The 24,341-nt window shown below is 41.3% G+C and overlaps 1 protein-coding gene across 2 annotated transcripts in view; it reads left to right on the plus strand.

Moving 5' to 3' along the window:
- lrba (LPS responsive beige-like anchor protein) overlaps positions 1–24,341 on the plus strand; it is a 202,997-nt gene that overhangs the window by 149,111 nt on the left and 29,545 nt on the right. For both annotated transcript variants that reach the window (XM_053231068.1, XM_053231069.1), the window contains 7 exons: positions 409–526; positions 1,439–1,541; positions 4,616–4,731; positions 5,002–5,114; positions 13,904–14,044; positions 16,506–16,625; positions 21,624–21,776. In XM_053231068.1, coding sequence (XP_053087043.1) covers positions 409–526; positions 1,439–1,541; positions 4,616–4,731; positions 5,002–5,114; positions 13,904–14,044; positions 16,506–16,625; positions 21,624–21,776 — 864 coding nt within the window. The remainder of the gene's footprint in view (positions 1–408; positions 527–1,438; positions 1,542–4,615; positions 4,732–5,001; positions 5,115–13,903; positions 14,045–16,505; positions 16,626–21,623; positions 21,777–24,341) is intronic.

Genomic DNA, 24,341 nt, shown 5'->3' on the forward strand with positions numbered 1-24,341 from the left:
AAAGAAGTTGTTTTCGCTGGACCTTAAATGTAACTATAAATGGATAAAAAATATGACATTGTTAATAAATTAAAAAAAAAAGTAATGGCCAGATAATCACTGTGGTATAAGAGGAATAAAACACGTTGGAACATGCTTTTATAGGAAACTAATCAACTTTGGGGTGGCAGCTATAACTCCGCTTCATCGCACCACTTTTTCGTTGATTATTTTCCTGTAAAAGCACCACACTGAATGTTTTATTCCTCTCATATTCAGCTCATCCTCAAAATGGGCATGCTCAATGCTTTGATTTTACTTTTGTTTTTATGTCCAGGCTTTTTTCTTTTCCAGTTCGTTGTGTTCTCTCTCACTCATCCCTCCACCGTGTGTGTGTGTGTGTGTTCTCTCTCTCGCTCTCTCTCACAGTTGTTGGCCTATGCGGATGGACTGCATGGGAAGTGGATGTTCTCGGAGATGCGAGCGATCTTCTCACGGCGCTTCCTCCTGCAGAACACAGCACTGGAGATCTTCATGGCCAATCGGAGTAAGAGATTACAATTTATCCTTTTTTTTTTTTTTTTTAAATCAACAGCTAATAAGTGATACCTGATCTTAAAAATTTTATATTTATGGCATCAGTACTGTCGATATCTCAAACTTTATAGCTTTGTCTCCTGATGGTAATGCGTAAATGTAATATTTTTCACAGGTTTAAGTAAAAATGACCTCAAAATAATTACCTTATCTTTACTGTAATTTATATCACAGTGATGTTATATGATTAATGCTGATTGGTCAGAAGGTGTTGATTAATTTTCTGTTACAGCAGCTCTGACAGTAGTGCCGGCTATTTTCAGTACGTTATCATTTCTATAGTAACAGCCTGCACTGAAAAAAACGTGTGTAATGTAATTATTGGTATGATGAATCCTTATGTTGATATTTTTCGTAAGGAGACGTTTACTTAACATTTATGGAAGGAGTCTCCAGTGTCAGTGCTTTGCAGCAGTCAGAAATAAAGCTGTAAGTTTGTTTTTCGGGAAGGGAGTCTTCACGGAAATGGTGTTGCAGTTTTTTAGTAACATGCTGAGTTTTTTTTGTCTTATTAACTTCACAAGAGAGAAAAAATAGCCGCTGGTGAGGAAACGACTGTTCATAGCTACTCAACAAACTCGTTTCATGGACCTTAAATGTAACTATAAATGAATAAAAAGTACAATGTGTCATTCTTTAATCAGTAAAAAATGTTGAGAAATTGAATAGTTGAGAAATTACACTGAGGTATATGAGGAATAAAAGACTTCAGAATGCACTGTTGTGGGATAATAATCCTACTTTGAGGTGGTAACAGCGACTGTGCTTCCTCACGGCACTCAGTTGTTGATTATTTTCCTGTAACAGCATTTATCAACATTCCTCTAATGTTGTTGTTCTTCTTGTATTTTTCTCTCTTCAGCCTCGGTGATGTTTAACTTTGCTGATGCTGCTACAGTAAAGAAAGTCGTTCACGCTCTGCCTAGAGTCGGAGTCGGAACTAACTTCGGCCTCCCTCAGACCAGGTGTGTGTGTGTGTGTGTGTGTGTGTGTGTGTGTGTGTCCTGCTCTGTGTGGTTTTGACACATCGAGTCAACTACTGTGTAATGCTTTTTATGTGAGAAAGAGAAAGTGAGAGTCTGTGTGTGTTGATTTATTTGGGTGTGTGAGCATTCGTGTGTGTGTGTGTGTGTGTGTGTGTGTGTGTGTGTAGAGGGGGGGTTGGTGTGTTGGTGTACCACGGTCTAATTAGCTTCACACAAACACAATCCACATCATTTATTTATCTCCCTGACTGAGAAGTAAATAGAGGGTGTACAGCGCCCGCAGGGCAAAGTGAAGGGAAACAGACACGCGCACACACACACACACACACACACACACGCTCAGCTCACCAGAATCTAAAGATCCTACAACAAAGCTGAGTTTCTACACACTATTCTAACCATATCTAATAATAATAATAATAATATTATCTAATAATATTTCTATATTTATTTAATTAATATTACCTGATTTTCTGTTAATTCCATTGGAATTGTGTAAAGTGTGTGTGTGTGTGTGCTGACATTCTCATAACATTCCTCCATTCTTGGCTCAGCATTCCCTCTTAACATTGCCTTAATGTTTCCCAAATATTCCCCTAATGTTTCCCTCTCCTTCCTCCAGCATTCTCCCACAGTTCTCCGGAATTTTCCCTAATGTTTCTCTTAACATTCCACTAACATTTTCCAACAAACTTTCCATTACCATTCTTTTAAACATTCCTCTGATATTCGCATATTGGTCTCATCACATTCCTTGAACATTTCTTTAAGATTTTTCCAGAATATTTTTATCATTCCCTTAATATTCCTTAAAGAGTCTCACCCTAACAGTAAGGTAACATTCCCCTCCAGGATTTTTCTGAAACCTCTCCTGAAATTCTTCTAATGTACTTCTAACTTTTTTTGGCCAATTATTTCTAAAGTTGCCTTAATATTCTCTTAAAACACCTTTAACACCTTTAACGGTTTAAGTTTTGAGCTAAAATTCTTCGAATGCTTTTCTCTAATTGGTTTCTAATTGCTTCCTATTAAAAATAATAAAATAACTAAAATTAAATATGTTTAAATTAACATAATTAAGCAGGTGTAAATGTCTTGAGTAACTTGAATTTAAATAGCTTGAAATTTTTTTCTCATTATTTTATTTCTCATGAAATTACACTAAAACAAATATAAGATTATGAAACCTATTTTTAGACACTTGGGTACTAATCCCAAGCTTAAAATTATTTATGTATTAGTGCAATATAATTTTGCTTCTATCAGGCATTTATTTCCAGAAAGAATCAAAATCTGCCAATTCCAAGCTTCACATTTGAAAAAATAAGTAAATATTTGCTGTATAATCTAATATTTATTTTATGTCATAAAAGAAAATATCATTAAAACATTTGCCTATTCAAAATGTTTTACTTGATATTCAAAGATAAATCTAATCTAATAAAATATTTCTTTATTTAAATATTTCTGAATTTTCTAGCATTCTTCTAGCATTTTGTAAATATTGCCCAATTATGTGCTTAACTTTTTTTTTTTAGATTTTTCATAAAATTCCAATAACATTGTTAATGATTCTGTACTGATCCCTTGAATGTTCCTCTAAGATTATCCTAACAATCCTAAAAAATTTCCTTAATATCTTTGAAATATTTCTGAATTTTTCTCTGCATGACGTTCTCCTGACGTTACTTTAACGTTTTTTGTTTGTTTGTTAATGTTCCCTGAATGCGCCCATTCAGCTGATCCCATGACATTCCTCCATTATTCCCCCTTTGGCGTTCCTGCAGCACTTTTTTCCAACCTTCCTTAAATTTTCTTCAAACGATGTGAACCCTCCATCAGGCGTTAATGAGTGTAATCACACACCCTGGCAGTGATGAATTCTCTAATTTGGCTTTGTGTTAATGGGAAGCTGGGTCATTTATTTTTGTGTCCATGAGTGAGTAGCACTCACACACACACACACTTCAGACACACGTAATGTACTTTAAAACTGTGGTGTGTGCCCATATGGTGGAATGTTTAATGTATCTAAAGCAGATGCTCTTTAGTCACTGATCAATCCCAGTCATTTTTTTCAGCTCATCCTTAATTATTCAAGAATCTGTTGTTTTTGAATGAGCCAGATTCAGCATTTAGCTGTTTGTTATGGGTTCAGGGTTGCCAGGTCTTAACAATTTCACCAACTACATCTCAAAAAGACCAGGATGAACCTACCCCAAAAAGTTCGGGCACTGGGAATAGGGAGATGTGATTTTCTTCCTTTTCCTCAGTGCTTGCGTAGGGAAACAAGTTCTCCAAGGTGTGCATGCATTTCTGATTTGCACTGCGACTTTTTATTATCGCCTGGTAGAGATATTAATCCTCCCTTAATCCTCCCTTTTCCTCTCCCAGTATTTGCACTATATTTTACAACAGAAATGGTTCTGTAGTCCATTGATTCTGAACTCTGAAAGTTCTGATCTAAACACTTTCCTGTGCTTCTGCTTGGAAAACATGGATGCCCAAAGCAAGGACATATTTGTGTGGCTAATATCTGAATTTCTGCACAATTATCAATTGGAAAAAAATGTATAAGATAGGACAACTGTATTGTTTATCTTTGCTAATAATAATTATGTCACAATGATCTAATCATGTTAGTTAAATTGGGCTGAAATCAACAGAATGAAGTTACGAGTCTAAACTTACAAACTTGTAAAACAATTTTTCAGAAGACAAAATTAAGTTTTATCAAGTAGTAAATAATGCAAAAGGAAATCAGGTGTGTTTATGTCAGAGAGCTCAGGCATGGTGGATGTTGCATTTGATTGCGTTTTCCCTGGCTGAGGTCAGGTTTTTCTGACTACAATGGATTGCAGCATAAGGAACCTGGAACTCTGACTAGTGACCTAAGAGCTAAGATATAAGGCAGGAACTGGAGACTTGACAATTCTCTTACTTGTTCGCTACTCCAAATCTAAATGTGTTGTAGGGAGGACATTTTGGACATTTAAGTAGTAAATGTTCAAATTTTTTGAATTTTTTTTTGTTTGTTTTTCTCCTTGACACAGGCGGATTTCTCTAGCGACTCCTAAACAGCTATTTAAAGCCTCCAACATGACTCAGCGCTGGCAGAAACGCGAAATCTCCAACTTCGAGTACCTCATGTTCCTCAACACCATTGCAGGTGATAACGCACAAAAATACACACACTCACTCAAACACAAATACATTTAAAGCTTTTATTTAAACACTAGGTTCCACAGAGGTTCCCAAACCTAAGATTCGTAAGATGTCTATAATGCTCCTAAAGATGGACTTTGAGTTCCATGAGTGAAAACAGGAAATAGGAAACTGTGGCACTAGGAAAACCTGTGGAACAAGAAAGTATGACTAGGGAATCTAGGAATCTGCCAGTCTGGACAGTTTAGTGACGTGATGTTTACCTCGTCTTCAGGCCGCACGTATAACGACCTGAATCAATATCCTGTGTTTCCCTGGATCATCAGCAACTACGACAGCGAAGAGCTCGACCTCACATTGCCCAGCAACTACAGAGACCTGAGCAAGGTACACATGCACACACACACACACACACACACACACGCACACACACGCACACACACACACACACACACACACACACGCACACACAGGGACTCGTTTGATTCACATTATTCTGATTTTGAGTCTAAATGTATTTAGCGTTAGTCCAGGTGGAGGCAGACAGAATGAGGGAGAGAGACAGACATTAAGAGAGGGACAGACAGACAGACACAGAGACTTGCTAAGAGAGACAGACTGAGAGAGACAGACTGGCTGAGAAGGACAAGAAGACTGAGAGAGACAGACTGAACATCACAGAAAGACTGAGAGAGAGAGGGACAGAGAGAGAGAGACAGAGAGTGAGAGACAGACAGACTGAGAATCATAGACAGACAAACTAAGAGAGACAGAAGGACAGACTGAGAGAGACAGACTGAACATCACAGAAAGACTGAGAGAGACAGAGGGACAGAGAGTGAGAGACAGAGAGTGAGAGACAGACAGACTGAGAATCACAGACAGACAGATTGTGGAAGACATACAGAAACACAGATGAAAACAGCTGAGAGAGACAGGTGGACAGACTGAGAGAGAGATGGACTGAGATACAGACAGAGTGATACAGTCAGGCTGTGCTTGTGTGTGTGTTAAGCCTGTGTGTTAAGCTGCACGCCTGTGTGTTTTGTGTCCTGCACTCTGTACTCGTCTTTTCCCCCCCTCCACTCACTCTGGCCACTCTGTTTCCCTGAGGAGCCAATTAACACACACACACACACACACACACACACACACACACACACACACACACACAGTTGCAGCCTTTGTCTCTTGTTTCTCTCCTTTACACCATCGTTTTTGGTTTTGTATCTGTCACACACTGTGTGTCTGTGTGTCTGTGTGTGTGTGTTTGTGTGTGTGTTTAGATGAGAACTGATTAGACTCCGCCTCCTTCGATCTTGATGTTTCTTTCTTTCTTTCTTTTTTTCACATCTGTTTTTTTGGCGATTTTATGGTGAATCTAGATCTCAGTGAGAGATCAGTGATTCATCCTAACACCTTTGTAAGAGTGTGTGTGGTGCCCATGAGTACAATCTTCTGCACTTCGCCGGCTGACACATGGCCTAGGAGCATCTGAACGTTGTTGTCAATTCCCATCTTGAGTGTTTCTGGTGCTCCCATTATGACCGGCAGCGCTGTCGTCTTGGCATTCCACATCCTTCCGATCTCGATTTCCAGATCCTTGTATTTGCTTTTTCACTGTCCTTCAGGATGACGTCAATCAGCAGGCATGTCCTCGGTTGGCTGCTATCATCTGGTTCTTCCTCACCAGGTCAAGAAATCAGGAAATCATCTCATTCATGTTGACAATAGTTGTACCCTCAGGTGCCTGACACGTTCTTCTGCCTTGTTGCGCATCCTGCATTTGCTGTTGCCTGGCTGTTTCAGTATGTTCTTCTGGTGGTACCTAGTGTTGAGTGCCAGGTCCTGGGCTTGTGAGACTCCGTTTTCTCCTTTGAGACCAGAACTGCATAGCCATGCCATGGACGTTGACTGCTGGTTTGTCGAGATCCCTGTAGAGTTGTCCGTGTATCAGCTGGCTATTGAGCAGTTCTGTTTTCTCTGTCTCATTGCTGGACATGAGCTGGCTCTTGGTGTTGTGAGCAATGGTCAGTGACTTCTCTGTGTCAGTGAGTACACTAGGTCAGTGAGTACATTATATCAGTGAGTATGCTGTTTCAGTGAGCATGCTGTGTCAATGAGTATACTGTGTGTCAGGGAATAAACTCTATCAGTGAGTATACTATGTCAGTGAGTACTCTCTGTGTCAGTGAGTAAACTCTGTCTCAGTGAGGACTCTGTGTCAGTGAATAAACACTGTGTCAGGGACTAAACTCTGTCTCAGTGAGGACTCTCTGTGTCAGTGAATAAACACTGTGTAAGTGAGTGAACTCTGTGTCAGAAAGTACTCTCTGTGTCAGTGAGTATGCTTTGTGTCAGTGAGTAAACTCTGTCAATGAGTATGCTTTGTGTCACTGAGTAAACTCTGTGTCAGCGAGTAAACTCTGTGACAGTGAATAAACCATGTGGCAGTGAGTACTGTGAGTACTCTGTGTCAGTCAGTACATTGTGTCAGCGAGTACTCTCTGTAAGTGAATAAACTGTGTCAGTGAGTAAACTCTGTGTCAGTGAGTCAACCGTGTCAGTGAGTAAATTCTGTGTCATTGAGTGAATTCTGTATCAGTGAGTTAACCGTGTCAGTGAGTACTCCCTGTGTCAGTGAGTATGCTTTGTGTCACTGAGTAAACTCTGTGTCAGTGAGTATGCTCTGTGTCAGAGAATACTCTCTGTGTCACTGAGTAAACTCTGTGTCAGTGAGTATGCTCTGTGTCAGAGAATACTCTCTGTGTCACTGAGTAAACTCTGTGTCAGTGAGTATGCTCTGTGTCAGAGAATACTCTCTGTGTCACTGAGTAAACTCTGTGACAGTGAATAAACCATGTGTCAGTGAGTACTCTCTGTGTCAGTCAGTACATTGTGTCAGTGAGTAAACTCTGTGTCAGTGAGTAAACTCTGTCAGTGAGTTAACCATGTCAGTGAGTAAATTCTGTGTCAGTGAGTAAATTCTGTGTCAGTGAGTTAACCGTGTCAGTGAGTACTCCCTGTGTCAGTGAGTAAATTCTGTGTCAGTGAGTACTCTCTGTGTCAGTGAATAAACTGTGTCTGTGAGTACTCCCTGTGTCAGTGAGTGCTCCCTGTGTCAGCGAGGAAACTCTGTGTCTGTGAATAAACTCTGTGTCAGTGAGTAAACTCTGTGTCAGCGAGTACTCGCTGTGTCAATGAGTAAACTGTGTGTCAGTCAGTACATTGTGTCAGTGAGTAAACTGTGTCAGTGAGTACACTAGGTCAGTGAGCAAATTCTGTGACAGTGAATAAACTCTGTGTCAATGAGTAAACTCTGTCAGTGAGTAAACTGTATCAGTGAGTATATTGTGTCAGTGAGTAAACTGTGTCAGTGAGTACATTGTGTCAGTGCTGACCTGGCTCGTGTTGCTCAGTGCTGTTTGTGAATTTACACAATGATCGATCTCCTCCTCCTCCAAAAGAATGCTCTTTACCCATCGTGCATTAGGATGATGACTGAGCACCCCAGTGTGTATACTATACCATCCCGCACACACACTTTACCCCTCTCACACACACCCTCCCCCTCCCCCGCCCACCCACTCCATTCTCCAGTAACAGTGTGAGAGCATGCACTCTGTGTAATGGCGTTCAGGAGCGGGGGAATAAATCAGAGCGAGGGAGCGCTAATGGAAGATAGACGAGTGCGGAGGCAGGCGAATGTACACTTACGCACTTTAGCAAGAACGCTAACGGGGCGCTCCCTCACTGATTTATTGACCTGATGAGGAAGAAAATGAAGAATTTCCTCCCTGAGATTACGAAAAGAGCTTGTTTTTGTCGTTGTTATTATTGATTTATTATTGTTAGCTTTAGCCTGTTAGCAGCAGCTATTCTTATACATACACATGGATAAATAAATAGACAAACAGAATTTATTACCAATAGAATACAGTTTATGATCACATTCTTCTTCTAATTCTTCTTCTTCTGATTATTCTTTTTAATTTATTTTTTTAACTTTTATTTTAGAAACTTATTCATATATTCATATGTAATGTATTAGTTTATAAACTACATTTTATTTGTTTTTGTTTTAATATGTTAAACTTATTTTTTCATAGTTATGAATAAATGATTTAAATTTATTATTTGCGTTAAGATATTTCTGGGTAAAGGGCATTCACACAAGCAGGTTCTATACTCTATTTCTCTTTCTCTCTCTCTCTCTCTCTCACACACACACACACACACACACACAGAGAATTAAGTCAGTGTGTAATGGTTCTGCCCTCAGGATATTTGTTGGGTTTGTGTTTGTGCTGCATTTCGTCCACTACATTGAAAAAAACAAAACAAGTACATCTTTTGCTCACTCTCTCTCTTTCACACACACACGCGCACACACACTCACACGTCTCGTCTCTCTTCTTTTGGTTTTGACAGCTTCGCTTCTGTGTTCAGTCAAACCTTCAGCCCTGAGGGAGTGAGTCAGAATCAGAGACAGTCAGAGAGAGAATGAGGTAGAGAATGAGAGCTCTGTGTGTGTGTGTGTGTGTGTGCACGCAAGTACGCGCATGTGTCTGGGTATCTCGGTCATCTTTATTACAGCTGTTTTATTCACACTGTCAACACGAGCGCATTCACTGTGACTAGCCGAGCGTACATTCATCTGTATGTGTGTGTGTGTGTCTCCTCCTCTCACCCTGAGTCTCTCTCTTGTCGCGTGTCATCGTTGCTTTGATAGAAACAGGTCATGCGTGACCTTTGACACGGCGAGCTGAAATTGCTGTAGGCTCGGCGTGGCGCGCCTCAGCATCCCCGCGGGCCCAGAACCTCGCTCTGTGAATTTATGTTCTTTCTGTCGTCCCCCGACTGACTGTCTTATCATGACCTTTGACCTCTCTGTAGCACAGGCACACACAGCTTCATACTGACTTCCCTTACGTGTGAGAGTCCGCCCACATTCGACTTGGTTCTACTGAATTCAGATGAGCTTGATTAGTATGTCTGTGTGGTGTTGTATGCTCTGGGACAGTCAGTGGAGGGGCATTGAGGGCGGAGCTTATGTTACACTTCATAAGGCAAAATTAAGGTGGAGTTTAAATTACACGAGGACAGAGCTTAAATTACACTTAATCAACCAAACGCAGGCAGAGCATAAGTTATACTTAATCAACTACGTGAGCTCAAGTACACATAATCACACACAATGAGGGCGGAGCGTAAGTTACACTTAATGAGCTGGAACTAGGGCGGAGCCTAAATTACATTTAATCAACCAAACGAGGGAGGTGCTTAAGTAACATTTAATCAGCCACAACAAGGGTGGAGCTTAAGTAACCCTTAATCAGTCAAAATGAGTGCAGAGCTTAAGTAACACGTAATCAGCCACAACGACGTAAGTAACACTTACTCTATCAAAATGAGTGCAGAGCTTAAGTTACATTTAATCAGCCACCACGAGGGTGGAGTTTAAGTAACACTTAATCAGTTAAAATAAGGATGGAGCTTCAGTTACACTTAATCAGCCTCAAAGAGGGTGGAGCTTAAAGTATGCTTAATCAATCAAAATGAAGGCGGAGTTTTCAGTTACATTTAATCAGTTAAAATTGGGTGGAGCTTAAGTTAAACTTAAACTCCACTCTAGTTGTAGCTGATTGAGTTACGCTTAATCATTCAAAATGAGGGCGGAGCTTCAGCGACACATAATCAGCCACAACAACAAAATAAATACATAGGCAGACAAATGGGTAGAAGGATAGACATGCACACACACACACACACACACACACACACACACACACACACACAGTCATTTAAATGACTGTAATGGAGGCTTTGCTATTTGAGATCATAAATCCTCTATCAAGGGAATTTAACAGAGATTTAATTAGCATATTGTGGAATATAATTAACGCTTTATGGTTAAATCAGGCATAGAGCATCACCATGTAATACAGAATCACAGCTACACACACGCACACACACACACAGGGCTCCTTTTATCTCTCTAACCTCATAGATATCATTACAGTTGTTAGTAAAAGATTTTTATTCTCATGGACAAAAGCTTTTCATTGTTTAGAGAGAGAGAGAGAGAGAATGACTATGACAGAGACAGAAAGAAATGTGTGTGTAGTGTATGTTGAGGATAACAGGACATGAGACAGACACAAGGGGACTTGGGGAGAGTTGAAAGACAGGCGAGGGGAAAATTGGGAAAAGTGCACAGAGCAAGGAGAACGAGGAAGAGGAAATGGGAAAGGGACAGGAGAAGGAAACCGAATTGGCGGACAGTGGAATAAGATGGACATATGAGATATAAAAATGTAAACAAGGAAGTGAAGGGACAGGGGACAGTGGGATCCAGGATATGGAAAAAGGAAGTGGTCATGGAATCTGGGAACATGGGAATGCAGTAGGAAAGGCAATGGGTGACGAGTGAACAATGCAAGGCAAAGGGAAAAAGACACAGGGAAGAAGGAATACAGGGACCTAGGAACAAGAGGAAAGGGCACATGTGAAGGGAGTAGGGGATAAGTGCACAGGACAAGGAGTGAGAGGAGAGAAACGAGGAGAAAAAAGAGGATGCATAGGAAATAAAGGGGACAGGAGAAGGGAATAAAGTGATGAAGGACAGTACAAGCGAAGGGAATAGGGAACAAGTGCACCTCGAAAGAAGAAAGAGAAAGGAGACAGGATCCAAAAACAGGATGTGGAGAAGAAGGGAATAGGGCATAGTAGACAATTGGATAGGGCACAGGGGAAGGGGGGAATGAGAATGAGGACGAGACGGGTGCGGTAGATTTACAGCTCTGTCACCCTCCAGAGTCCCATCAGAGGCATGCTGCTAATTTAGGGGAGAAAACAATATGGAGGACTCTCAAGGCATCTCTCTCTCTCTCTCTCTCACACACACACACACACACACACACAGACGCATGCACACGGTGTGTGACAGCGACGTTTTTTATCCCTCACGCTCTTTTCTTTCCGTAATGAGGGCGCCGTTATTGCCCCAATAAATCAGCCGGATCTCTGTAATGTTTAATTCAGCGTGTGTGTTCAGCTAGCGGCAGTGCGCTCACTGTGTCTCTGTCAGACACACACACACACACATACACACACACACCCTTAAGCTTCATCTTGAAGCTGCCGTCTGTAGCCTATTACATTTAAATGACTGTAATCTGTTTGAGATCATAAATCCTCCATTAACGAAGATTTAATTAACACACAGTGGATTAGAATTAGCCTTTTATGGTTCAGTCTGATAGTGTGTTGCATACACGCATGCACACACACACACACACACAAACAATAGAATGCGTGCTTTATGGCTGTATGCTAATCGATATGGGGCTGAATGATTGATCAGCTCTTCATGACACAGCTACAGAGCGAACGGATCAATCCATCTGCATCCCTCGCCCATTTTAAGGAAGGCCATCATTCCATTAGATCAAAGCCAAGTGTGTGTGTGTGTGTGTGCATATGAATGTGTGTGGGTCAGGAGTGCTCACTAGAGGGAAGTAATAAAGATCGAGCAGGACAATAAGCCGCTTTATAAACGAGAATTTAAATAATGGCTGCAGGATGTATCGGCGTTTGCGGATCGATGCAGCATTAATGCACGCGCGGTCGATGGCCTGATGGATTTTATTGCGGCTTTATGGAGAATTAGCTACACACACGCCAGTGGGTTATTTGTGTCAGTCAGCTGCAGGGGGATTTTTATACAGAGCCGCGAAATGGGCGTGCGCCGTTAAATCAGAATAACATCATCTAATATTCATGTGGAAGCAACGTGGGGTTTTCTGCTGCGGGGTGTGAATACTTTCTCTCTGCTCTGCTGGTTTCTACACTCAACACACACGCTACAGAGAACACACAAACCTATACAGATCTACACAAATATGTAGTTATATATCAATAATACATATATGCACTGAAGATATACATCTACGTGATGGTTAAAGGAACTAGGGGAAGGGCATAGGGGATAAAGGGGAACTAGGTAAAGGGACTAAAGAAAGGGGAGCTGGGATTTTGGAATAGGACAGACGTAGGGGATAAAGCATGAGATGATGGTGGAAGAAGAGGTGGCAAAAATGTAAGAGGGCAAGGAGAACAGGACAGAGGAAGGGAATTAAAAAAAATAGGGAACAGGGAGTGAACAAGTGCAGATATAAGGGAAGAGATAAGGGAAGAATAAACAGAAAAATACGCATTGGGAATGGGAGATAGGAAGAGGAAAATGGAATCTTGGGATTCCCTTAGGATAGACAAGGTGGTCAAGGGAATAGGGTAGAGGGAGGGAGTATAAATGAAGGGGTTAGGGGAATGGGAGAAAGAGAGAAGAGGAACAGGAGACAAAAGGAAAGGAATTAGGGGATGAGGAGAAAGTGGGAGAAGGGGACAGAGAGGAATATAGAAAGGGATAGGGCAGAGAAAGGGGTCAATGGAACGGGGGGAGGGAGGAAGTAAATACTTAAAGAGTTAGTGTAAAGGGAGAAGGAGGGAAGAGGAACAGGAGACAAAAGTTAGGAATTAGGGGATGAGGAGAAAGTGGGAGAAGGGAACAGGAACGTGGTAAAGAGAATAGGGTGGAGGGAAGAAGTAAAAATTAAGGGGTTAAGGGAAAGAGAGTAGGAATGGGAGTGAGGAGAAAGCGGGACAAGGGGACAGAAAAGTGGGAAAGGGAATAATGTAGAGGGTGCGATTTAAAAATTAAGAGGTTAAGGGAAAGGATGAGGAGAAAGTGGGACAAGGGGACAGGAATGTGGGAAAGAGAAAGAGATAGGACAGAAAGTGGAAAAAGAATAGGGTGGAGGGAGGAAGTAAAAAGAGGAATAAGAGGAAGCATTGACAAAAGAAAGGGAATAGAGGAGAAGTGGATAGTGAGACACAAGGGATAAGCCAAATATTACACAAGATGGGGATGAAAATGAGAGGACAGGGAATGATGAACACACATGTGGAAGGGAGAGAAAAAGAAGGGAATGGGGCAGGATAGAGGAAGAGGACAGAGAAAGGAATGATGGGATAGAGGGATAGGGGATGAGGCCACAGCTGCGGGGAATCATGGAAGGGGATGGGCATAAGGGGCAAAGAACACAGAATACACTTTAAATATTGTTGTGACGCCTCTCTTTCTCTCTCTCTCTCTTTCGCTTTCTTTCTCTCAGCCAATCGGAGCCCTCAACCCAAAGAGAGCTGCTTTCTTCTCCGAACGCTATGAATCATGGGAAGACGAGCAGGTTCCCAAATTCCACTACGGCACACACTATTCCACGGCCAGCTTCACCATGATGTGGCTGCTGAGGATCGTGAGTTTTCACACACACACACACACACACACACACACACACACACACACACACACGCACACACACACAGTATTCCCTGTTGGATGTCCTGCACAACAGACTGCCTGCCCGTTAAATCCATTGTTTTAGTTTTATGTTGGCATATTTGCATTTTAGCTCTAATGGTTAAGCCAATTATGTTCAATTAGCGCTAAAATATTTACATCATTATTGCATCATCGTTCCACTCCTACTTCACATTTTACACACAATCATAACGCTTCAAATCATCCACAACCACTGTGATGTGCTGTTTTTTAAATACCGCACTCATTTTATGATTTGTACAGGCATATGACAGTTAATTGCCGTGTATAATAGTGTGTGTGTGTGTGTGTGTGTGTGTGTGTGTGTGTGTCTCGGAGTGATTTATGCCATGCTGAATTATAGGCCTTATCTCCATGCTAACAAATGCAGTGTGCATATTTCATTTCTCTCTCCACGTCCTGCACACAAAGGGACGAGGCTGCAGACCTATCTGTGTGATTCTGTAGAGTAAAATTGCACAAAGGGAAAAAAAAGCATGCAACATTGTCCACAAATCCGATGCTTATTATTCACCATTATACAACACTGAGACAGATCCGGTGTTTATGCTGCGGAAAATAAATCCAATACCATCAAATTTATGTAATTTTTTTCCTCATTATGCAATATGATAAAACACAATTCTAGACATTTTTACTGAAGTTTAAAATTGTCTTGTTCTATTAGCAGACAGATTTCCTTCTTTTAAGTATTTATTTCAAAAAAGAAACAAAATGATCTGCTTACAGAGCTCTCCTGACAGGGGAAAATGGCAAGGAAGGCTGGGAATGTGCTGCAGGGAATGTTACAGGATCATTTGAAGAGCATTCAGGGAATATTAAAAGAAAGTTCTGATAAAGTGAGGAGAGCTTAATGGAAAGTGTTAGAAATATTTGCGAGATATTAAAGGAATGGTATAGGATTGTTAGGATAATGTTACAGGAACATTCAAGAAGCCTTACAGGATTATTAGGAATGTTAGTTCTTATGGAATTCATATGGTAATTCTTGTGGTACTTGTGGCAATCAAGTCTAATTCATATTTTATTAAGTCAATTAGTGAGGAATATTTACTAAATGTTAGAAGAATGTGTAGGGAATACTCAGGAATTCAAAAATATTTATGGAATATTAGGGAGATGTTAAGATTATTAGGGATTGATGGATATTTGGGAATGCTGTCAGCATTTATTTCTGAAAAAGAATTATTGCAGTGTATTGCAGTGTATTGTGTGTGCATGTGAAAAGCTGGGGAAGGGATTAGAGAGCAAGGGCACCAGGGAAGGGGGTTATAAAATTGAAACACCACCATTTAACATGCAACACAACCAATTTTCCTCAAGAAACTTTGCCTATAGATACCGTTGATAGCTTTAGAATGGGTACACTATCAGTGGTGTGTGTATACACTGTGTGTGTGTGTGTGTGTGTGTGTGTGTGTGTGTGTGTGTGTGTAGCAGGGGGACTCTAAAGGCTATAATTGCTATACTATGTCGTTTTCATGGTCTCTTCCTGCAGAGGCGTGACATTGATCCCTCTCATTATTATCAGGATTATACTAAAGCCTCTTCAGTGAACAGCCTCAGTGCGGCCACTTTATCACACACACACACACACACGCACGCACGCACAGAGAGAGTGAGACAGAGAAGAGGGGTGCTAGACTCGTTTCATCAGCCTCTGTGTAATTAGGGTCGTTTATTTTCACCATTGAATTGCAGTCTAATTAAAAACACTGGACACACAGTGTGTTATAGTCCACGCGGCTGTGTTTCACTCCTCTATAGGGGACAAAGGGAAGGGGATATGAGGATATGGATAAGGGAAATGGGAGGGACAAGAGGATGAGACAAGAGAGAGCAGGAAGTGGATAGTATGTTCATAATGTGTTCTAGTCCAGTGTCTCTACGGTGAGTGGGAAAATATGAGATAATGCAATGGAAAAAGGAATATTTTATCTGATCAGATGGGAGAAAGGGATAAAAGATGGTGGACACACAGAGTAGGGAGTCAGAGAAGGGAACGGGACAGGTGAATGAGGCAAGAAGTGAGAAAGAGGATATGGGACATAGGCAGACACGGAGACAAGGGACGTGGATAATAGAGAGAAGAAGTTAGGATTAAGGTAAGGGGAAGAGGAGATGAAAGGAACAAGTATACAGAGGATGAGAGGACAAGAAGTCGTCTTAAAATAGATTTTGAACGCATTTGGGATGGAACCAATAATTTATGTTGAATTTGAATACTGAATGAATTCACAGACAAGAGACTGAAGGGTTAAAGGATGAGGGTGTTAGTGGAGGTGGACCAGGGTGTGATGATAGAAAGGAATTAAACACAGCCCAGGAACTGTGTGTGTGTGTTTGTGTGCTGATGATGTCCATGTTCTCCCCAGGAGCCATTCACTACGTTCTTCCTCAACTTCCAAGGAGGGAAGTTTGATCACGCAGACCGAACCTTCTCCTCCATCGCCAGAGCCTGGAGGAACTGTCAGAGAGACACATCTGACGTGAAGGTATACACACACACACGCACACACACATAAATATATTATCCTTCTAATTTGTATAAATATCATGCATTATGTTACAGTTATAAAAATCCAGATGCAGTGAAATACAGCTTTACATACTAAAGGAACCTCCTTTCACTCGGAAACTCTAACTCAGGAACAGTAGTTTAGTGAGCTCTCACATGGGAACTTTAAATCGGGAATTTTAGACGAGGAACCTTCCACATATGAATCACGTATTATACATCTAAATGCAACTACACAGGGAGATGGTTGCCAACACACACACAGACACACACACACACACACTCCTACTTCCTGTCAATCAGATATCAGGTTGTGTTTGGTTTTCCTCTCGTGTTCTTTCAATATGGAGACGATTACGTGATTAGACGTGAGCACGCTTCCTCTCTGTAACCCGAGCTCACTGTGGGGCAATGAGCATGGCTTTCTGCCCTTCCATAAACACACACATTCATGCTCCACACACACACACATACACACACTCCTGCACAGGTATGCTCACAGCCAATCCATGTCACACTGCCTTGAAAGCGTCAAGCTTCACTGATCAAAGCCAACAGAACTTTTCCAACCTTGACATGAACCTCGGATCGCTTCACTTTCTCCATCATACACACACACACACACACTGTGCATAACCACCCAGAGACCCCTACAAAACCTATAACAAGTGCCTGTACTTCTTAAAGTACTCATTACGGCATGTGGACAGGACGTCAGGACGTTTGCTTGATTGCGCTGCTTGAATAGTAAAACATGCGGCTCGTATTACACACTAACAGCTGATTAAAGACAAAAACACACATCACACATTGTCAGTGTGGATTAGTGTAACACCATGACGGACACTCACAAATGACAGAACTTGAGCTGAGTGGAAAACATGGAAAACCCTCCAAATTGCCTTTATTTAAGTTGAGATAATATCTTTATGTCACCTTTACAGAAGACTGACATAATGAATCATTACAGCTGCAGTCATTACTGTAATTACTATTAAAGTTATGTACAGCTATAGTCATTACTGTAATCACTATTACAGCTATAATCATTACTGTAGTCACTATTACAGCTGTAGTCATTACTGTAGTCACTATTACAGCTATAATCATTACTGTAGTCACTATTACAGCTGTAGTCATTACTGTAGTCACTATTACAGATGTAGTCATAACTGTAGTCACTGTTATAGCTATAGTCATTACTGTAGTCACTATTACAGCTATAGTCATTACTGTAGTCACTATTACAGCTATAATCATTACTGTAGTCACTATTACAGCTATAGTCATTACTGTAGTCACTATTACAGCTATAATCATTACTGTAGTCACTATTACAGCTATAGTCATTACTGTAGTCACTATTACAGCTATAGTCATTACTGTAGTCACTATTACAGCTATAGTCATTACTGTAGTCACTATTACAGCTATAGTCATTACTGTAGTCACTATTACAGCTATAGTCATTACTGTAGTCACTATTACAGCTATAATCATTACTGTAGTCACTATTACAGCTATAGTCATTACTGTAGTCACTATTACAGCTGTAGTCATTACTGTAGTCACTATTACAGCTATAGTCATTACTGTAGTCACTATTACAGCTATAGTCATTACTGTAGTCACTATTACAGCTATAGTCATTACTGTAGTCACTATTACAGCTGTAGTCATTACTGTAGTCACTATTACAGCTATAGTCATTACTGTAGTCACTATTACAGCTATAATCATTACTGTAGTCACTATTACAGCTATAGTCATTACTGTAGTCACTATTACAGCTATAATCATTACTGTAGTCACTATTACAGCTATAGTCATTACTGTAGTCACTATTACAGCTATAATCATTACTGTAGTCACTATTACCTCTATAGTCATAACTGTAATCACTATTACAGCTATAGTCATTACTGTAGTCACTATTACAGCTATAATCATTACTGTAGTCACTATTACAGCTATAGTCATTACTGTAGTCACTATTACAGCTATAATCATTACTGTAGTCACTATTACCTCTATAGTCATAACTGTAATCACTATTACAGCTATAGTCATTACTGTAGTCACTATTACAGCTATAATCATTACTGTAGTCACTATTACAGCTATAATCATTACTGTAGTCACTATTACAGCTATAGTCATTACTGTAGTCACTATTACAGCTATAGTCATTACTGTAGTCACTATTACAGCTATAATCATTACTGTAGTCACTATTACAGCTATAGTCATTACTGTAGTCACTATTACAGCTATAGTCATTACTGTAGTCACTATTACAGCTATAGTCATTACTGTAGTCACTATTACAGCTGTAGTCATTACTGTAGTCACTATTACAGCTATAGTCATTACTGTAGTCACTATTACAGCTATAATCATTACTGTAGTCACTATTACAGCTATAGTCATTACTGTAGTCACTATTACAGCTATAATCATTACTGTAGTCACTATTACAGCTATAGTCATTACTGTAGTCACTATTACAGCTATAATCATTACTGTAGTCACTATTACCTCTATAGTCATAACTGTAATCACTATTACAGCTACAGCTATAGTCATAACTGTAATTACTATTACAGCTATAGTCATAACTGTAGTCACTAGTACAGCTACAGCTATAGTCATTACTGTAATCACTATTACAGCTATAGTCATTACTGTAGTCACTATTACAGCTACAGCTATAGTCATTACTGTAATCACTATTACAGCTATAGTCATTACTGTAGTCACTATTACAGCTACAGCTATAGTCATAACTATAATCACTATTACAGCTATAGTCATAACTGTAATCACTATTACAGCTATAGTCATTACTGTAGTCACTATTACAGCTACAGCTATAGTCATTACTGTAGTCACTATTACAGCTATAGTCATAACTGTAGTCACTATTACAGCTATAGTCATAACTGTAGTCACTATTACAGCTATAGTCATTACTGTAGTCACTATTACAGCTATAGTCATTACTGTATTCAGCATTTCCTTCTGCATTTTTAAAAGTCTGAATATAATTCCTAAGCGAATTATCAGTGTATTGGGCCTCACTGTTGTATAACTAAACCTGGCAATTGACACAGCTGTGCTTCATGCTTTTGTTTTATTATTTTGTTATTTTTCTTTAAATGCTGTTTCCTCCTTTCTCTCACTTTTTTCTGTGAATGAAATGAGGAGAAAATCCTTTGGAGGCTAAAGAGTGTTAACAATAATGGCTTAAAAAAATGGTCAGTCTCTAGCCAGTCCAGCTCAAGGGTAGCCTCTGACCCCTGACCTCTGCCCTGGAATACTAGCGTTAGCATTAGCACCGTAAGTTTCGCCCTTAGGGGAATTAGACTGGGCCTAAACCAGGGCCAAGGGGAACTCCTCTCCACTGACCCACAGCATGACAGGATTTTGCATCGCAGGCTTTCACCTCTGACCCTTTGTGCTTAGGGGCCACTGCACATAATAGGTCCTTCTAAAGCCCCCCTTCTCCACCCCGCTACTCACCCTACTGGCACGTCGCCAGCCAAACGGGGTAAATTTACTGGGGGGCGCCTGGTGCCATCGTAAAGCGGCGACCTTTTTGTTTTAAAGACTTTTTCGTCTTTAGGCAACGACCTTTTTTTTTTTTTTTTTAGACTCTGGCTTTTGAAGAGATGCAGCACAGAAACAAGGGAAGAAAAAAAGGAGCACTAGCTGGGTTTGTTTGTTCGTCTAATTAGCCGCTCTCACTCCTGTGAAGTGCCGAACAAGAGGTCATTCAAACAAAGCTAAAACTAACAACTGGATTAGCTGCTGCTGCTACACTGCACTTAGTTACATGACTTTAAGTTCAGCCTTCTGCACCTTGTAAAATGTAACAAAGGCAGCTTCATGAAATCATTGTTTTCTTATTGCTGAACATCATTATTTCTGAAAATCCCTTTTGCTAAAACTCCTTCATTTTAAAATTTCTGAAGCTCCCTATTTCTAAACTGTTAGATAATTTTCAAATCACTATGTGGAAAGTTCCCTATTTTAAAAGCTCTCTATTTCAGAAGCTTATTATTTCCAAGCTTTTGTGTATTTCTAAACACATTATTTAAAAAAATCTATTCCAAAAGCTTTGTTGTAGCTTCCTAAACCTGAAGCTCCCTATATTTGAGCTCCTTGTTTCTGATCACCATTATTTTTGAAGCTCACTTTCTTTTAATATTCACTACTGCACTGAAGTTATTTGCAGAGTGACAAATTAAAGGAAAAACCAACATGATTAAAGAAAAAAAAAAACCAAAGTGTGTTAGTAAGGTGTTGCGGCACCATGAGTCAGACAAACAGCTTCAGAGATTCTACATCTCACTGGAACTGTACTGGAGCAATGAGCACTGCAAAAGATCTGGTGTTTTGCTGATGGTGATGGAGAACACCGTCTAACAGCTCTCTCCAAAAGTTTATTGATGGTGGTGTTCGAATGTGAGATCTGATGAGCTGGAAGGTCATAGCGTATGATTTACATCATTTCCATCCTCATCAAACCATTCAGTAAGTCCTTGTGTCCTGTGGATGGGGGTGGAGTCATCCTGGAAGAGACCACGCCCATTTGAATAGAAATATTTCATCATAGAATAAAGATATTCAGACAGAAGAATTTTGTCTTGGATGGTAAATAAATAAATGCCACAACAGAGCCACCGGTTTGTCCTGTCGGTATGTGTACTGTGTGTGTGTGTGTGTGTGTGTTTGTGTGTTTATGTACTCATAATGACTGTAACACACAGCAGTGGGTCTCTTTCTGACACATGGCAGCCTCACAAACGCCGAATTTTTATGACTAATGTTCCACTTCACTGTGGCTGGAACACAAACACACACACACACACACACACACACGCACGCTCTCAGAGAATCATGCTGATGATTAAAAGAGGAAGAGTGTCAGAGGTGGAATATATAACACTTCTGTCTGTCTGTCTCTCTGCAGGAGCTGATCCCGGAGTTCTTCTACCTGCCAGAGATGTTCATTAACGCTAACGACTATAACCTGGGAGTGATGGATGATGGGACGGTGGTGTGTGATGTTGAGCTGCCGCCGTGGGCAAAGAGTCCAGAGGACTTTGTTCGCATCAACCGCATGGTACGCGCACACACACACACACAAACACACACAGGATATATGCATAAACATATAGACATACACATTCTTGCTAATGGCATTGCTAGTTTGATGACTAGCAATTAATCACTAATTGATCACTATATCACTGTCACTGTGTCACAGGAAGTGGAAGTAAAATCTCAGATCTCATTGGACAGCTGTGCTGGTCTCAGCCAATCAGATTCTCTGACCGCAGATCATTTTTAAATATTCATTACCATGTTATAAGTGTGTGGATTTAATGACCGGGTCATGGTCACATTTTCACCACCCTTTCTTCCTGTTAAATGTGTGTATGTTTGTGTGTGTGTGTGTGTGTGTGGTGACCTGTTTCACACCATCATTATAGAGCTGATGTGACTGTGACTCCCTCATTAATCACCTCTGCGTGGGTTTGTCACACAGACGCAGAACCCCCAAACACACACACTATGGACCCCCCAACACACAGCTGCTGGACACAGACGTGCAGAAATAGTAAAAGAACAAGGTCATTAAGCACTAGGAGCTGTGTATGATCAATTTGGGTGTGGCATATTGCTATGGTTGCCCAGGCGATAGGTCACGCCCACTCACAACAAGTGTTTATCATCAAATACCTTTTTATATCTAAACCTCCCTATTCCTAAAGCATAATATCTCTATAGGGTCTGTTTTTCTGAACTTTCCTATTGACAAAGGGCTCTAGAGCTCCACCCACTACACTGCAAAGCCTTCTCTTACTCTAGAGCTCCACCCCCTACACTGCAAAGCCTTCTCTTACTCTAGAGCTCCACCCCCTTCACTGCAAAGCCTTCTCTTACTCTAAAGCTCCACCCCCTACACTGCAAAGCCTTCTCTTACTCTAGAGCTCCACCCCCTTCACTGCAAAGCCTTCTCTTACTCTAGAGCTCCACCCACTACACTGCAAAGCCTTCTCTTACTCTAGAGATCCACCCCCTTCACTGCAAAGTTTTCTCTTACTCTAGAGCTCCACCCCCTTCACTGCAAAGCCTTCTCTTATTCTAGAGCTCCACCCACTACACTGCAAAGCCTTCTCTTACTCTAGAGCTCCACCCCCTTCACTGCAAAGCCTTCTCTTATTCTAGAGCTCCACCCCCTACACTGCAAAGCCTTCTCTTACTCTAGAGCTCCACCCCCTTCACTGCAAAGCCTTCTCTTACTCTAGAGCTCCACCCCCTTCACTGCAAAGCCTTCTCTTACTCTAGAGCTCCACCCACTACACTGCAAAGCCTTCTCTTACTCTAGAGCTCCACCCCTTCACTGCAAAGCCTTCTCTTACTCTAGAGATCCACCCCCTACACTGCAAAGCCTTCTCTTACTCTAGAGCTCCACCCACTACACTGCAAAGCCTTCTCTTACTCTAGAGCTCCACCCCTACACTGCAAAGCCTAGCTCCACCCCCTTCACTGCAAAGCCTTCTCTTACTCTAGAGCTCCACCCCCTTCACTGCAAAGCCTTCTCTTACTCTAGAGCTCCACCCCCTACACTGCAAAGCCTTCTCTTACTCTAGAGCTCCACCCACTACACTGCAAAGCCTTCTCTTACTCTAGAGCTCCACCCACTACACTGCAAAGCCTTCTCTTACTCTAGAGCTCCACCCACTACACTGCAAAGCCTAGCTCCACCCCCTTCACTGCAAAGCCTTCTCTTACTCTAGAGCTCCACCCACTACACTGCAAAGCCTTCTCTTACTCTAGAGCTCCACCCACTACACTGCAAAGCCTTCTCTTACTCTAGAGCTCCACCCCCTTCACTGCAAAGCCTTCTCTTACTCTAGAGCTCCACCCCCTTCACTGCAAAGCCTTCTCTTACTCTAGAGCTCCACCCCCTTCACTGCAAAGCCTTCTCTTACTCTAGAGCTCCACCCCCTACACTGCAAAGCCTTCTCTTACTCTAGAGCTCTACCCACTACACTGCAAAGCCTAGCTCCACCCCCTTCACTGCAAAGCCTTATCTTAATCTAGTGCTCCACCCACTACACTGCAAAGCCTTCTCTTACTCTAGAGCTCCACCCACTACACTGCAAAGCCTTCTCTTACTCTAGAGCTCCACCCACTACACTGCAAAGCCTTCTCTTACTCTAGAGCTCCACCCCCTTCACTGCAAAGCCTTCTCTTACTCTAGAGCTCCACCCACTACACTGCAAAGCCTTCTCTTACTCTAGAGCTCCACCCACTACACTGCAAAGCCTAGCTCCACCCCCTTCACTGCAAAGCCTTCTCTTACTCTAGAGCTCCACCCACTACACTGCAAAGCCTTCTCTTACTCTAGAGCTCCACCCACTACACTGCAAAGCCTTCTCTTACTCTAGAGCTCCACCCCCTTCACTGCAAAGCCTTCTCTTACTCTAGAGCTCCACCCCCTTCACTGCAAAGCCTTCTCTTACTCTAGAGCTCCACCCCCTACACTGCAAAGCCTTCTCTTACTCTAGAGCTCTACCCACTACACTGCAAAGCCTAGCTCCACCCCCTTCACTGCAAAGCCTTATCTTAATCTAGTGCTCCACCCACTACACTGCAAAGCCTTCTCTTACTCTAGAGC

The sequence above is a fragment of the Pangasianodon hypophthalmus genome, chromosome 28, assembly GCF_027358585.1.
Source record: "Pangasianodon hypophthalmus isolate fPanHyp1 chromosome 28, fPanHyp1.pri, whole genome shotgun sequence".
In the NCBI taxonomy this organism is placed as follows: domain Eukaryota; kingdom Metazoa; phylum Chordata; class Actinopteri; order Siluriformes; family Pangasiidae; genus Pangasianodon; species Pangasianodon hypophthalmus.